Source organism: Oxyura jamaicensis, chromosome Z (assembly GCF_011077185.1).
Source record: "Oxyura jamaicensis isolate SHBP4307 breed ruddy duck chromosome Z, BPBGC_Ojam_1.0, whole genome shotgun sequence".
Taxonomy (NCBI): domain Eukaryota; kingdom Metazoa; phylum Chordata; class Aves; order Anseriformes; family Anatidae; genus Oxyura; species Oxyura jamaicensis.
The window spans coordinates 36,818,723-36,834,611 of record NC_048926.1 but is presented as its reverse complement, the minus strand read 5'-3'; the positions used below and the strand labels follow the sequence as shown (position 1 = coordinate 36,834,611).

At 38.5% G+C, this 15,889-nt stretch overlaps 1 protein-coding gene across 5 annotated transcripts in view; it reads left to right on the top strand.

The window, feature by feature from the left end:
* The window catches only part of MLLT3 (MLLT3 super elongation complex subunit), a 136,724-nt gene that overhangs the window by 53,130 nt on the left and 67,705 nt on the right, over window positions 1–15,889 (top strand). For 3 of the 5 annotated variants that reach the window (XM_035310498.1, XM_035310496.1, XM_035310499.1), the window contains exons 3-4: window positions 11,544–11,626; window positions 15,520–15,663. In XM_035310498.1, coding sequence (XP_035166389.1) covers window positions 11,544–11,626; window positions 15,520–15,663 — 227 coding nt within the window. Of the gene's footprint in view, window positions 1–943; window positions 990–11,543; window positions 11,627–15,519; window positions 15,664–15,889 lie in introns of those variants that run through there. The other 2 variants (XM_035310501.1, XM_035310500.1) reach the window with 2 other exon arrangements.

The window sequence follows — 15,889 nt, the reverse complement described above, 5'->3', positions numbered from 1 at the left end:
ATTTCAACACTGTCCTTTCATTGCCCTTCTTAGTCTTCTTTTTAATTGCATTTAACTGGATTTTGCTTGTAGGACCAATAACAGAGGTATGAGTGCATGTCTTAGAACTTAAAATAGCAGACAGACTATTTATTTGTTCCCACGGTGAAAGCCGTGTGACTGATCTGATCCATCTACTTCCTTTAGTCTTGGTGTGTCTAAATAGCACTGAATGTTGACATGCATTACCCTGGTGAACAGCCAAGAAAGCATCTTGTTTCTGATGCACATGACCGAAGCTCTGCTATCATCTGAAATCAGTTCCTGAAGACTGGGATGGAAATTTGGTGTTGGAACAATTCCCATTCCTCACTCACCCCTCTCCAGTTCATTGTTCTCCTCTGAACCTTGCAGCACTTCCACAGCTCTCTGTGGGGCTCATCATGGCATGTGTTACTGGTTTTACTTCTGTTTTTTCTACTCCTGTGTATTAAGAGTCTCCACGGCCATAATTTTATTTTTGTTAGCATTTTCTTTGTAGTATATTCAATTGTGTATGTTGGGAGGTTTTCTTAATGCTCACCCAGCATGAGGCCTTGGACAGGCACATTTTTGACACTGTGACCTTTTTACAGAAGAAAAATGTTTTTTGTTTTAATTTTTTTTTTTTTTTTTAAAGAAAGACGTTCTAGGAGGCAGTTTGCCCCATGTGTTGTCTAGCATGTGAGTTCTAGTTTAGGGTGAAGGATAATTTTAAATAAATGACCAGCAGATGATGCAAAAAATCAGGTAAACTTGCTTTTCTTGTTTGGCCCTCTTTCATGCTTGTCGGTGTTAAATTAAATAAGGACAACATATTGAATTTAAAAAACAAGTTATCACCTGCCTTTAATATAGAAAGCTACTTTTAAAGCACCTGTTTGGTGGAAAGAACCTTCGTCCTTCCAGAAATGTACAGAGAAATGAGTGAGGAAGCTTGATGAGTTTTACGTTGATTTGGGTACATTTCTGTCAGTGCTTCCCTCTCTTTTTATTTCTTAATCTAATAGTGGAATACATGTATACTGTGGTTAGGGGTGGCCTTTTTTCCAGCCTGGAGAGATCAGAATGGGAACATAACCTAAGGTGCACCTATCCAGACAACGTCCTGGGGCAGTCATTCAGTTACTAGGTTAAAAAAAAAAAAAAAAAAAAAAAAAAGGAAGCTAAGGGACCCCCAAAACTTTGAAAACCCTTCATGTGCTGTTAGTTATCAATCAAATGTACTATAGAAAGTTGTGTTGTGGATAATAGAAGTCTGAGGGAGTATGCTTTGATACAGAAAATCTGTGAGCAGACAACGCAAGTAACTGAAGGTGTCTGCAACGCGAATTTCCACTTTGAGTGTTTTCCTGTTGTCTAGTCAATGTGTACTCTAATGCCAGAAGGAATTATAAATGGGAGTTAGTTAAATGGGGGAAATTTTCTTAGATTGAAGCAAATTACTTCTAGGAGTACATAATTTTGTAGATTTGAATTGTTTGCATTACTCCATTTTCGTGCAAAGCAAAACATTGCATTCTCTTTATCAAAACTGAAGAAAAGCATAGTCTTCTGTTCCTCTGAAGTACTGTTGAGTCATGGCCATGACTGAAACAGTGATGTGTTTGTTTTCCGCATGTATGGATGGTCTCATCACTTGAATTTTTGTTCAAGGTGTTTATCCTGAATTACTTTTCTCTAAGCTGTAGTTTAGTCACACAAAATACATGGAGAAATAATGCTCTGAAGGAGTATCAACAGAAGAAATACGTGTTGCTATTAGCAAAGGAAAAGAATTGGAGCTGAAGCAGTAGAGTTCAGATTCAGAAGGGTAAGGGATGAATTGTAAGAGGGGTTATAAAGTCTTTTTCCTAAGCTGTTATGTGTAGTCATATTTTCATTTGTTTAGGCGTTGTTCCATAGGTGTATAGCTCATTTGGTTTGACAGGAGTGAAGACAGTTCAGTACAAACCAGTATCATTATTTTCCTGTGTTAAATTTGGTTGGGGTCTGGAACAGAATAACCTGTGTTGAAATTGTGAATACTTCTTATGTTTTTGTCAGCCCTGGATTATTTAAACTTTAGAATCATAGCTTAACATATTTAGTGAAACTGTATAAAGTAAGCAATGCCTGGCTTGTTTTGAGGGATGAAAATTTTACTCGCTTTTTTAGTGTGAAATGTCTGAGCAACCACATGCCATTTGGCCATTTTCTATTTCAAACTGTACTACGTAGTGTGGTCTGTTAGAATTGTTTGGTTTCAAGTTTACAATGAAATAGGGGCTTCTTACTTTTTGTCTTTCAGGCGGCCTGTTTGAATCTCCAGGTGCTGTTGTACTTTCAGATTCTCCACCTCTTATGCCATTGGAGACTGTTTCCCACTTACGTGAAAGTCTAGAAAAAGAAATTTTTGTTGTTGAACTGGAAAAGTCTATAAAAAATCTATAGTACATAAGCACATAAAACATTACTAATGTTTCAGTCAATAGTCTTACAGGTACACTTTTGTGTGTATTCTTTTAAAGAAAATGACCTATTTGCAAATGCAGTTTTGTCTATTTTTTTTTCCCTGGCATTTTTTAAAACAGAGTTGAAAGAGTACAGAACAAATGGCTATCATGCCTAAGAAAGCTGTTTGCTTTCTTAGAGAAATCCCTAGACAAAATCTATCAAATGTATATTATGACAGCATTGTCACTTTATTTTTGTTACTGTTTTACAGATTACCAGCATATTAGTAGTACAAATACAGTTTTAGGAATGTAGCATTTTGTAAGGTGATGATTTTCTAAATCTATTTGTTCTCTTCATGCTAGAATTGGCGTGGAACTGAATCAATTACTCAGGATTAGACCGTGTACCACATTAAAGATATTCTGCTTTTAAGGTCTGATCTATACTTCTTTCTCTTCCCTTTTCTATTATATGCATGCTGGAAAGTTTGTTAGCTACGTGGTGTGTAGGGCCTGCGGTATTTCAGAAGCAATATAGCTGTGTCTGGTTTTCAGGCATGAATATCTTGTGTTGATTGTAGGCAGAAAAATAAAGGGTTGTGTGTGTGCTATAGCAGTCAGAAATGGTGTTAACACTTTAATTTTCTTTGAAGAAAATCTTTCCTATGATTCTTCTTTACAGTGGACTCATCATTAGTCTGAGGTGGCAATCTGTTCTCTTGTTCTCTTCCCTCAAAATGTCAAATAACCAAATAGTATAATTGTTGGGATCATTACCCGTGTGCCAACATACACAACATAGGCGTTACTTGCATTCAAACACAGCTCTTAAGCTGTGTTTATGCCCTGGAGTGTACATTTGCCATCACATTCATCATAGAATGGGTTTTCACACAGACTTGAAATCTGTGTACTTAGGGGTTATTTTAGTTGTACAGCTTTGTGTTGGTTTCTTACACAAGTAATGATGAGTGAAAGCCAGAACAATTGGGTACATTCATTTAAACACAGCGTAAATAGTTGTTCCAGCCTTAGCTGTACACTTCTACAATTTTAAGATCGTATCATATTAATATATCAGTGCTTTGTTTAAACTGGGGCAGTATGCTCTATCATGTTTTCCCATCTGCTCATGAAAGCTCTTAACATAACATGCACGAAACGCTATTTTTCTTTCTCTTCCTAGTCCCACTGTGCAATTGCTAAAATAGCTGTAAAATGTGGACTAGCATTCATGATCTCATATGCAGCTGCTCTGAACAGCGTCAGGAAGGCTATCAAGGAAGTGGCAGAAGCAACATAGATAATGTTTTCCAGTATGTTTTAATTCTTTTAATATGAATAAAGAATTATTGCAATTAATACTGAAATACTTTAGTAATAAGTGGTTTCCTGCTGACCTCAGTTAAAATACATTGCTGTGTCTTCAGGCTTCAAAGGACAATAAGGGGGTATAATGGATATTGTTCCGGTAAGTGTAAAATGCTATTGCAACAGATAATCAGGATGTGCTAACTTCATTGAATGACTGTCTTTCTTAGATTCTAGTTAGTATTATTTCAAACACTTCCTTTGTTTCTTGTGAACAGTAACTGAATTGGGCTGTTGCATCCAAATTTCGTCTGTTTCTTAGTTTTAAATACCTTATTTCATCTTATTTGAAGAGAACTTCTCTCCTGCTTAGCTTTTGCTGGAGACTGCTGATTTAGCTTGGGAGGTTTTCTAGCCATTCAGAAATCAGTTTGCTTTTGTTACTGGAACTACTTACATCACTGTCTTTTAAATTGCCATGTAAAATGTTACCTAGATTTATGGTGACTAAGGATTGTTGCTTGCACGTGCATTGCAGAATGTAGCCAGGTAACTCCGTGTACTTTGAGTCAAGAGGAGGAGCTTCTGCACCATTTGGAAAGTTAGAAGGCTTTCAGGTGCCAAAGTATCTTTTGATGTCTGTGGATGCTGGGACGGCGGAGAGAAGTGCTCCTCCTGGTGGAAGTCCTGGAAGGGGTGGGACATGACAGTATAATGTGGCATTTCGCAAGGCCCTGTTGGGGATTTTCACTGCCAGACAGTGTCAATCCAGAATCTGATATGTGAGGTGGAGCATTTTAGTCCTCCCCCACTTGTCTCCCATTTCAGCAAAACTGGGAAATAAGGTTATACTGTTGAAACTAACATGAAAGGAAACTTCCAAGGGAAGGCAGCCCTTGGTTGTCCTCTGGCAGTACAGATTCCATTCTCCTTTACGGTTTGTGGCAGCAGTTGTGTTCTTTCCCGTGTGCAGCGTCTGTGCGTTGAACGGGCTTGCACAGCATATTGAAATAGTGAAGACACTTGAGGTGTCCTGGCTCATCTCGTTTTGTCAAAAGTGATTGTATTTTTAAAGAGCACAGAGAATGTGCTGCAGAAAAAAAGTCAAATTAGGACTTCCTATTAGGACTTGCTCGATCTGTTGAATTTACTGCTCTATCTTTTTTTTTTTTTTTTTTTTTTTTTTTTTCCTAGGACGTGCAGATATGTGAGAATTATTAAATTGCATAAAAACACCTGTAAAGTCTTCTGAATTACTGGCAGCATTGCAAATGCAAAACTGAAAGTTGCCCTGCCTGAGCTGGGAGATGTAGGGAGCTCTCTGCCATGTTTCAGAAATTGGCAGCTGAGTGTTCAGAGTTTATTGCTGCCTTCATGGGCAGAATTAAGGGGGCAGAATTAAGGGGGCAAATACAGAGTTCTAACGTGGCATTAATTCAACTTTTATATCTAACTGTGTTTAAAAACTTAACTTTTTTAGTCAATTTTTGAAGGAATTAAGAAACCCTCGCTGCAGATCTCATAGCAGTGTTTAAAAGCCAGCACTGAGTTAAGAAGTCCAGCAAGACTTGGAGTTGGAGAACCTTTGGGCATGACAGAGGTTTTTCTGCTTCCCTTCCTCCTGTTTTCTGTACATTTGATTTCTGTTGATGAGGGTATCCAACAGTCGGTCTGTAGATACTATATACAGAAAATGTCACTCCATGTGTTCATTAGGGTTCGCTTTATTTATCGTGCTATCTGATCCAACTGGTAGAAGTGGTGGGAATGTAGGCAGTCAGTATGTGGGGCAGGGAAGTCACTGAGACTGTAAACACAATGCTGACAGTTTAGTCTTAATTTTTTCTTGGATCTTTCATTTCAGTGTTGTATATGTCTCATGAAAGACTTGTCAGCATAAGATATTAAGCAAATGGGAACACTTTATTCCTAGTGTGAGCTTCTGTTTAGCTCACATTCAACTCAGTAATTCTTGCTAGCTGCTGTTTGAACCTGCCTGGCAATTTGTTGGTATTAATGACTGAGGTGTGCCTGAAGTTAGGCTACTCTCCCTTGCCTCATCTTGTATAGAGTCAAAGCACTGGAGCCCAACAGCTGGGAAGATGTGGTAGTAGATACCAAGCTCAAAAAGCTTCTGTAGAAATCACAGCTGAATATTTAAAACCAGCTTCTTAGGTCAGGAGAGATTTGGTCCTGCAGTCTGCCTTCATCTGAAAGTAAACACCATTTCTTTAAATACCATTTCTTTATAGTACGATGTACCTTAACAAAAATGATAATTAGCAGGAAAGTTGGTTGAAGGGTGAGTGATGTGAGCAAATTATAGGCAAGAATCTATAAAGTACCAGTGCAAAAAACTTACAGTCAAGCCAGATCTCTGTCAGAAGCCTTCAATTCCCGCAAGGACCCACATCATCTATTCTGCTGGGTGCACAAAATATCTAACAGTCAATTCTGCTGGCAGAACAACATCAGGGACATGCATCAGCCTGAAAGGAACTTGTGCCTTTCTTAACTCATTCTGTCCATATTTTTCATCAAGGAATAAACACAATAAAGTGTTTGGTGCTGGAGTAGCAAACCAATCTCTTGTTAAAGCTTTTAAAACTGATGGCTATTACCACAGTTTTGTTACTGTCATTTCCACAGGCCTCAGTGTGGTTACTACTAATAAAAAATGAATCCTTGTGGCTTGGTTTGTTTGTGTTCTGTAGGTGCCAGTTAACGTCTGATGCAACACATGGGAATGTGTACATGGAAAATGTAGTGCTGCACTTGTGGAATAAAGAAGCAAAACATCTGAGATAAATGAATTAATCCATTTATGTGAGTTGTGGAGAAGGCATATTGCCCTGACAAGTAGGGGACATAGATAATCTAGAACTACAAATCGTGTCCTGGCATGCTGTAATCTTGGATAATTCATCATGTTGACATTACCAGGGTTTAGCTGTAGAGTGCATTGACTGGGAAGTATGAGCTTGCATCTGTTTGTGCAGTGAGCATAACAGACAATATTACCAAAACAGGTCCTGAGATCTTGTAGAGAATGAATCCCTGTTAATAAAATCATGCGTAAGTGATGGTAATGCCATTGCAATTTTAATTTAAAGATGCACGTTGATATTCTGCAGATATAATGCCTGTTCTGTTAGAGGAGCATTTCAAGTATTTTTATCAACTGCAAATTACTGGAATGGTATGTGTGTGTTGAAAAGGTGGTCAGAATGAACACAGCAGCATAGCCAACGTGTTTCTGCCTGTTCCTATTATTTTAGAAGTATTTTCTAATATAGGTAGGACTGTAGCTGAGTGTCTAAGTAGTCCTGTATCAAGGGAAATTAAGTGACAGTACACTGTAGGTGAGCACCCGAGGTTTGTATGTTACTGTAAGCCAGTACCTGTGCAGTGGCACTCAGATGTACATGTGTGTGCTTCCCTAGCACTGTGGAAAAATGGCATTTCACCTATATGAGAACTACTTCATGTCCTAGGACAAGTTTAACAGCTTGTAGTCTCTTGGTTTCACATAGGTTGGGGCTCCCATGCATTATTTTGCTATAATAATTTGGTATAGTTCTTGCTTTTTCTATAGTTAGAGCCCTGTTTAAATTCCTCTTTAACCTGAAACATACCAACCTTGCTGCTTGTTGTAGTAACGTTTGTCCAGAAGTAAAATGAAACGATGATCAGACCAGATGGACTTAGGAATCTACACAACTCGATTATATAACTTTTATTTCAAAAGCGCACCTAAAATTGCCTTGGGGGGGGGTGGAGTTCTACATTTAGCAAGTGCATAGCAAACACATTTTCGAATACCTAAGATTACAGCTTTCCTTTATGGAGGATGCTGAATTCTGACCAAGGTACAACAACAGCATGTTGTTACAAACTATCTTGCCTTACACAGGAAGCAAAATGTGCTTTTTCTGAGAGCACTGGGCCTTAATAAATCTCCATATTCTTGCTTTTCCTTTACTTTGCCTCACCCTTATAGTTCTCATGAGAAGAGACACTGTTGTAAGTGAACTATAGTTATTCCTATTGCTGGCTGCTTGCTGCATCGCAGCAATGATATTCTCTGGAACTGTTTTCTTAGTGCAGAAACTTTTTTTTTTACTCCATCTGTAGGAATCTATAGGGCCTTAAGTAACATAGGGACTATTCTGAAGTGGGAACACCTATCCAAAGTATATAGGAGAGAGGAAGGAAATGCCTTTTCACCATATAAACTGTTTCCACTGGGCAAGGGGGCATGGGTGGTGGTGTGTGTGTAGTAGAAACTGACCAAAATTATTAACTCTTAGTGACAGCATTATGCAAGAGGCATTGTTTCTCTGGTACTTAAATACATTTGTAGGTGCCACTTCAGAGGAGCAGAGCTATCACTGGGGAAATGCTTCTCTCCTTCTGGTTGAGGAGGAAGGTGTCTCTAGCATGGCAGTCTGGGCAGTGTATCTGGTTGATCCAGAGTGGCTGCTTTTCTAATGAGCTTTGAGAAGCCTGTTAGAGTTGCTGGGTTCTTCTGTCTTCAGAATCACTCCATCCTAATTTCTGTTGCTGATTGTACTCTGTTGGTCTGAACAAGAAAGTTGCTCTTGTTTTTTTCTTTTCTTTATCCTAGTAGGTTTTTTCTTTCCTGTTATTTTTCCCTCTTCTGTGGGTTACCTGACTCCTGCCACCTCTCTCTTTCTCACTCACCAAACTTTGCTGGGTGGTTGCCTGTTGGTTAACTTACGCACGCTGTTACAGGAAACCAGGTTGCTAGCTGTGACAGTTTAACAAAACAAGAAAGAGCTTACACCAGTGGGTCTTTGTGCAGACTGCACTGAGGTGCTGCTTCTGCCAGTATGTATAGTAGCAGCATCCACAAGAAAGGTGAGAAAAATGTCATGGCCTTCACTATAGTTGTAGCTCATGGAGCTTTGCTCAGTTATTTATTATTATTATTTTTTTTCCAGGAAGCTTTCAACCACAAGACTGTAGAATTCTGTCTCTTCAAAAGCCCACCTTTTGTTTGGGAAGGCACACAGAGTAGTTTCCTTGTGCTAGAGGTTTTGTAGCCCATCGCCCAAGTTTCAACAAAGTCTTCAAGTATAACAGACTTTATTTTCAGAACTGTAATGTGAAACTCTGACAGGGTACTATTCAGTATTGCTTACAGCTGTGTAAATCTGAAAGAAGAGAGACTTGAGAGAGAAAAAAAGAAAAATATTTATGCTGACAGTGTTTTCTGCACCAATTAAGTGCTCAGGAAGAAGTTGATGTGACTTCAAAAAAAAAATTGAAATATGATTTGTGGCATACTATGTAATGGAGCCTGAAATATCTGTAGCAGCTAATGTATTACAGTTTTTAAAGTTCTTATTTTTCCATCTGGATAAATACCTCATGTTTAATATCTTCTTGTTTCAAGTGGCTTTCAGTCTTCTGTCTAGATCTGTATGGGCATTCAAATAATACCAGGAAGGCTTTCTCCTCAGGGTATCTTCTGAGTGTGAAGGAGGAGCAGGAGGGCTACTCTATCTTTGAAAAGCCATCAGTATATGTTACTGTAAACTCTGTGTTTAACTAGGACTATTAAATTGATGTTTTCAGATGCTACAAAGCCCTCATAAGGGAAAATGTGTCAGCATAAGGTGGTATACTATTACTTTGAGATTCTAAGTTAAGATGTTTAGTTTCTAGCTTAAAAGCTTTGCCTATCTGAAGCTACCTCTGAGTTTTGACCTATCATCTTAATATTTTTTTTACAAGATATTTTCAAATCCCACTTTATTAACTACAGGTCGTCTTGTTTCCTACCAAGAGAAACAAAATAAGTTCTGTTGCTGGAAGTGTATGGTGTTGAAGAATAACTCTGTAAAAGAGATTATTTTTCCTCCATTTTTATCATCCTTTTCCCTTTCCATTGACTGTGTAAAGTAAGTTGGGTAGTGATAGACAACTGCAGCAGGTGAGCAAGGACTTGGAGTCTTCCTTGTTCTTGAAGTCACTGCGTGAGGTTAGTGCTAGCAAAGCATGGGGAGAATGGTGAGGTAGTAGGAAAAACTTCAGTGTTCATTTACTTAACCAAGCTTGCATGTCCTTGGAAAGCCGATGCACTGATTGTGCTGCGGAGATCATGGTGGCTGTTATTTTTCTGGATGTTTCTGATAGGCCCGGTCATCTTTCTGGGATGATAGAAGGTATTAAATGCCCACCCATGGCACTTTGCTAAAGAAGAGTAACGTTGGTATTTCAGCCTTGTGCAGTTAATTGCAAGACACGCTTCAAATAATGTATACGAATAGTTTAAATTGCAGCTGATACAGTGTAGTGAGCAGCTAAAAGGCAATTCTGAAAAGAGCACACGTACTAGCAAGTGATGACCCATGTGGCAGTATCAAGTTTCTTTCAGGCAGCTAAGAATGAAAGCACCAGAGCAACTTTCTGAAGAAGTCAGTCCCTGTGTATGAATTGCATCCTCTACGGGTCTTCAGTAGCGAAGCTGTCAGTGTGCTGTGGTGTCGCTGAGGTGATCTGGCACGTGACTGTAGTTGTCGTGTATATCAATGCAGCATTGGAAGTGTATGAGTTTGTGCTGCAGGAGTTAGATGGTTTCTCAAGGTCAGCCTATCTTGGTATTTGTTACCTGAACATCAATTTTCTATAGAAGCTGTCGTGCAGCTGAAGAGGAAGAGAAGTCTTCTGTTTCAAGCTCTCTAAAGATGTGCTTTTTGTCACCAGCTTGACTTGACAGGCTACTGCCATTTGTCAGCGAGTTCAAGCTAAGTACAATGCGGATTTCATGGGACTAAAAGCCTCTGCGTTTGACTCAGGCTTGAAGGTAAATGTTGTATATTGGATCTGGTAAAACCTTCTGCTATGTAAGATTTCTGAATCCTATAGGATAACCGAGGGTACTGTTTTAACGTAATGAAACAGTTAACCATCCTCAGGGTTCTCATTACATACTGTAAAGTCATCGTGTCGTATTGCACATGTTCCCACTACCTGCCCTGACGATACAGATTTTTATTTTATTACCATTACTTCTAATTTAAGTATTTAAATTAAATTTATTAGAATTAGGGTTTTATTGTTATTAGGTTATGAATATATGAAGGGCAATCCTTCTGCCCTCTACACAGGTAGACTTCTCAGGGTGGAATCTTCCAGATTTTCCATTCTCACAGCAATGACTTAACAGCTCAATGTCCAGGTAGAGACCAATAATGAGTCATATCCCTCAGGGGTCAGTACTGGGACTAGTACCGTTTAACATCTTTGTCGGTGACGTGGACAGTGAAATTGAGTGCATCCTTAGCAAATTTGCCCATGACACCAAGCTGTGTGGTATGGTCAACATGCTGGAGGGCAGGGATGCCATCCAGATGGAGCTGGATGGGCTTGAAAGGTGGGCCTGTGTGAACCTCATGGAGTTCAACAAGACAAGTGCAAGGTGCTGCACTTGGGTCAGGGCAATCCCAGACATGAATACAGGCTGGGTGGAGAATGGATTGAGAGCAGCCCTGAGGAGAAGGATGTGGGCATGTTGGTGGATGAAAAACTAAGCATGAGCTGGCGGTGCGGGCTTACAGCACCAGGAGGCCAACCATTTTCCGGGCTGCATCACAGGAAGTGTGGCCAGTAGGATATGTGCAAAAATAGGACCAACTATGTATGTGCAGTTTTCTAATGGTGTTTTCAAGGACGTGTTGTTGCAGATTATTTTCTCATGTTTTGTTTTCAAACCTTTCTGTTAAATAGAGTTCTTTTTTGCTTTTTCAGTGTGTAAGGATCCTCCCTACAAAGTTGAAGAATCTGGGTATGCTGGTTTCATTTTGCCAATTGAGGTTTACTTCAAAAATAAGGTAAGGAATCACTTTTCATTTAAATGGGAAAAAAAGGCAACAAAAAATGAAAAGTAAAACAAAAACCACATGGAAGTCTTTTAAAATGCATATTTTAATTCATAAACACAGTTATAATTCAGGTTTAAGGATGCATTTGTAAGCACTTGTAACTGCTTTTAATTCAAAGTCACTAACATTTAGAAATATCTAACTGTATTTAGTAGATAACTCTGCAGTTAGGATTATCTAAGAAATTAAAGAAGATGAATTATTCAGTAGTTATTCAGAAGAACACTTACTACTCAGAAGTAGACAGGCTTTAAATAATGCTTCAGGAAGCTCAAAAGCCACTTTAAAAATTTGAAGAAAGGAAGCTGATCTTGATCATGCTGATTTCATAATGAACCCATTGTTCTGTTGTATGTATTGCTGATCTTTATAATTTGTTCACTTTTTTGGTCTTTGATAGAGAGTCTTTTTTAATCCTGTGTCCTAAGTCTGCAAAAACATTCTATTAGCTTATATGTGAACATTGATTCTACTCAACATTACCAGGGGGCATAGTTTAAAAGGAAAATTAGTGTCATTCTACAATGCTTGCATTATTGTGATAGCTCAAATTTAAAGTCTAAGTAAATACTGCACAGTAAGTGCAATCCCTTAGATAGCAAATACAGAGATTTCCTTTAATGTACGTAATGGGTTCTGTGTTACTCTTAACTTCTTCAGATGAGAAGAATTGGACTTGGGTGGAATTGAAGAGGAGAAAGTTCACCTGATTTCTTAGACTTAATGATTTTTTTAAAAAATAATTGCAATATTACAGGTTCCTTTTGTATAACATGTTTTGGTGAACCTATTATACTTCACATATGCTTCTAAGATACTTACCTAGTTATTTTATAACATCATTTTAATCGAGTCGTATTTTTATTACCTTTAATATGTCAAATGCTTGGTGAAAAGCTAAAAACACAAGAAAACAGATGCATAGTAAGACTTTCTGCTGGAACCTTGCTCATGTAATTTGGGTTAGAGTACAACTTTGTTAGCTCTGTGTGCTTTCAGGTAGAAGTTCCAGTGTCGTCTTTCACAGAAATTCTGTCAAGGTGTAAGGTGTGGATTATTCTGCCGAGGCACTTTCTAAATTGTAGGTTTTGAAGTTAATTTTGAAATGTTCCCTGTATCAATCTGTGAGGAATAGGGCTCAGGCTAAGCACACCATTTGCTGTTGAAAAGGGAAACAGAACCGTCTCAAAGTTGACTGGCCTTTTCGGAATCCTTTTTAGCTCTGTTTCAGTTAGGAAAGCGGTAAATCAGATTTTATTAGAGAAAAGCAAAACATTCTTTTTAGCTCATGTATTAAGAGCTCACCCCCAAACCAGGCGGACTAAATCAGAAGATGGTGATTCATTGAAGCATCTCTACAGAAAGCTTCCCTCCCCATATTTCTTGTTCTGTTTTTCACTCAGACTTTTGATTGCTTTTGACAGTGGAGACCTGAGAGTCCCAGGAGTTCTCCTCAGAAGTTGTTTAGACTGAAATCAAGAGGGCATCAGTAATTACAACTTCGCTCAACCTCAAGCAGCATGTAGAATTAAGAAGTTTGCAAACAACCCCACCCCTCTTTTGGTGTAATGTAATACAACAAGCAGCAGTTGGATTGTGAGTCAGCTAGCTTCTCATATAGCTATAGCAGCGTACCCTTTCCTGGGGCCTGTACAATCCGAAGGAAAAGTGGCATAAAAGTTGAGCTGGCATTCCTGAGGGAAGTTAGTGCTTTCTGGTGGCTCAGCTACTCATCTTCTTCCAAGGTACTTCCATACTTCCAAGTATGCCAGAACTGAAAAATATGAGATAGAAGGAGGAAGAGGAGACAGAACATTATCACTTATTCAAGGTAGAAAACTTTTCTGGTTCATAAGGAACCCTAATGAATGGAGCGGGCAGGGGTACAGGATTCCACTTGGATCAGGGAGAAAGAAAGTGCACCCCTTCCCAGGACTATATGGAAATTGGTAGAAAAACTAATAGGCATTTTGCCCTGACAGAAAATTTTCCAAGCTCAAAAGGATTTTGGAAATAACAAACCATCCTCTGCCAAAAATGTAATCATCATCAGCAGCAGCACCATATAGTTGTTAGCCATTGAGACAAAGTCCTTGAGAAAAAGGCTTTTAGATGGAAAGACTTCCACTCTGGAAAATGCAGTCAGTTTAGAATAAGTTTCATAAATTGCAGTATATTCTGCCTTCACTGTCAGGACTGCTTTGAAGTAATGGCAGTGCTAAAGGGAGTGCTTTATTTAGTGAAAGTTTGATTTGAAATTGTTGGTTGTGTTCATCTAACTTTCCACAGAATTAATTAAAGACTTCAATTTGTAAATTCTTGTAACTGCTTTTATGACAAAGCTGCTGATACCAGATGATTCCCTATAGCAACACGACCATTTTCTAAGCAGCCTGGGGGTAAACCACTTCCATTTTTTTGGAAGAAATCATGTGTTTATCTTTAATGATAAGAAATGTCTTCATCCATGGTAGCCTTTGAAAATGGTCCATGAAGAAAAGAGCCCATATAGGGCAACTGCTCTCTTCTGTCTTCAGAAATAAGCTACTGCAGGCCTTTTATCTCAGGTCTCTTTCCATTGTCTCTGCTCCAAGTTTAGAGATGGGATGCTGAGCCCTTGACTGTGCTTGAAAAATTTGACTTTACAGTATTACTTTTAGAGATTTCTATACTTCCTGTTCTTTGCATCCTTGGAATCCTGAATAAAAACAACGTTTTTTAATGTGATTTTTTTAAGCATTTGGGATTTCTGTCACTGAACAGAGCAGATTTTGATCAGATGCAGTGTGGGTTATATGCTGAGATTTTGCTGTCTCTTCCTCTTCTTCCCTTGTGGTTCCCTTTTTACTAGCCTTTCTTGAATCTACCCTTTTACTTGTATTCTGCCTTAAGACTGACATTCATTTGGTGGCTGCTTTTGCATATCTGGACCCTTGGAGAACGGGTTATTTAATGTTGCTTTAAAAAAGCACTTAAATTATTATTTGTTACTAAACAACTACTTATTAAATTATTTCCGAACTTCTGGAACAGAACTTTGTAAATGTATAACACAAAATGTACTTAATATCTTTTCTCTGGTTTTAGCAGTCTAGATAGTCACTGTAGTGTCGTTTTTCAGCTGACAATGTCTCAGAACAGTAGAGCACTTTCTTCCAAGATAAATTTGCCTTTCCTCTTCTTTCTCTCTCCATATTGGTACAGGGAACATTCAGCTTCATTTTTTTTTTTTTTTTTTTTTAACTACAGTGGCAAAGAACTTTAAATGTTTGAAAGCTGTGGTGGAATACTTGAATTCTATCTGGCCACAATGGTTCAAAGCAAAGAAGTATCATTAATAAATGAACAGATACTGTACATGGGAGTTCAGATATAATTTGCTGCAAGAGTTTCATTCTTAGCCTTTTTTACAACTTTTTGGGATCTAAGGAAAAACTTGCATCCAAAAATTTACTCTAGTGTTGTCTTTACTATCTACAGCTCAGAAATGACTGTGTTGGTGACTGAGTTAACTAGTGTCAATTGAATCATGACATACGTGTCTTAAGCTTATGCGAGATGTGATGTAACTTTCAACTAAGCCTTGTGAGGACAGCTTGAAGTTCATGCATTTTACCATGTGTTATCGTGGGCTGATAGGAACTTCTCTGATTTACGGTAGCTCAGCTGATGTTTGGTAAATTCCTTCCTGTTTCAGAACTCAGGACAGGAATTCTCTCAGAACACAGAATGGTTAAAAACAACATAATTTTAATTTTAATTGACAGTCTTATGTAGCCCTTGTTTTTAATTTAGTTAGTTTTGGTGTTAGATCTTTCTGTCTGGTTATTTTCAACCCTCAGGAAGAACCTAAGAAAGTTCGATTTGACTATGACTTATTCCTGCACCTTGAAGGCCACCCACCTGTAAATCACCTCCGCTGTGAAAAGCTCACATTCAACAACCCGACAGAGGAATTCAGAAGAAAGCTGCTAAAGGCAGGAGGGGTGAGTCCTGCACCCGTGTCAAAAGCAATCACAATAAAGACGTTGCTGCTTAACCCTGGTGCATGATTAGTGTAATAGAGATTGACCTGGCAGTGAAACTTAGTGAAGTGTCTTTGTGATTAACTTAGTAGAAGAGCTCAGTGCTTGTTTTAAAGTTGAATGGGTGAACAAATGAGCATGTGCCTTCCTCAAATACACAATTAGATAGTTGCATCTAATGTCTCTT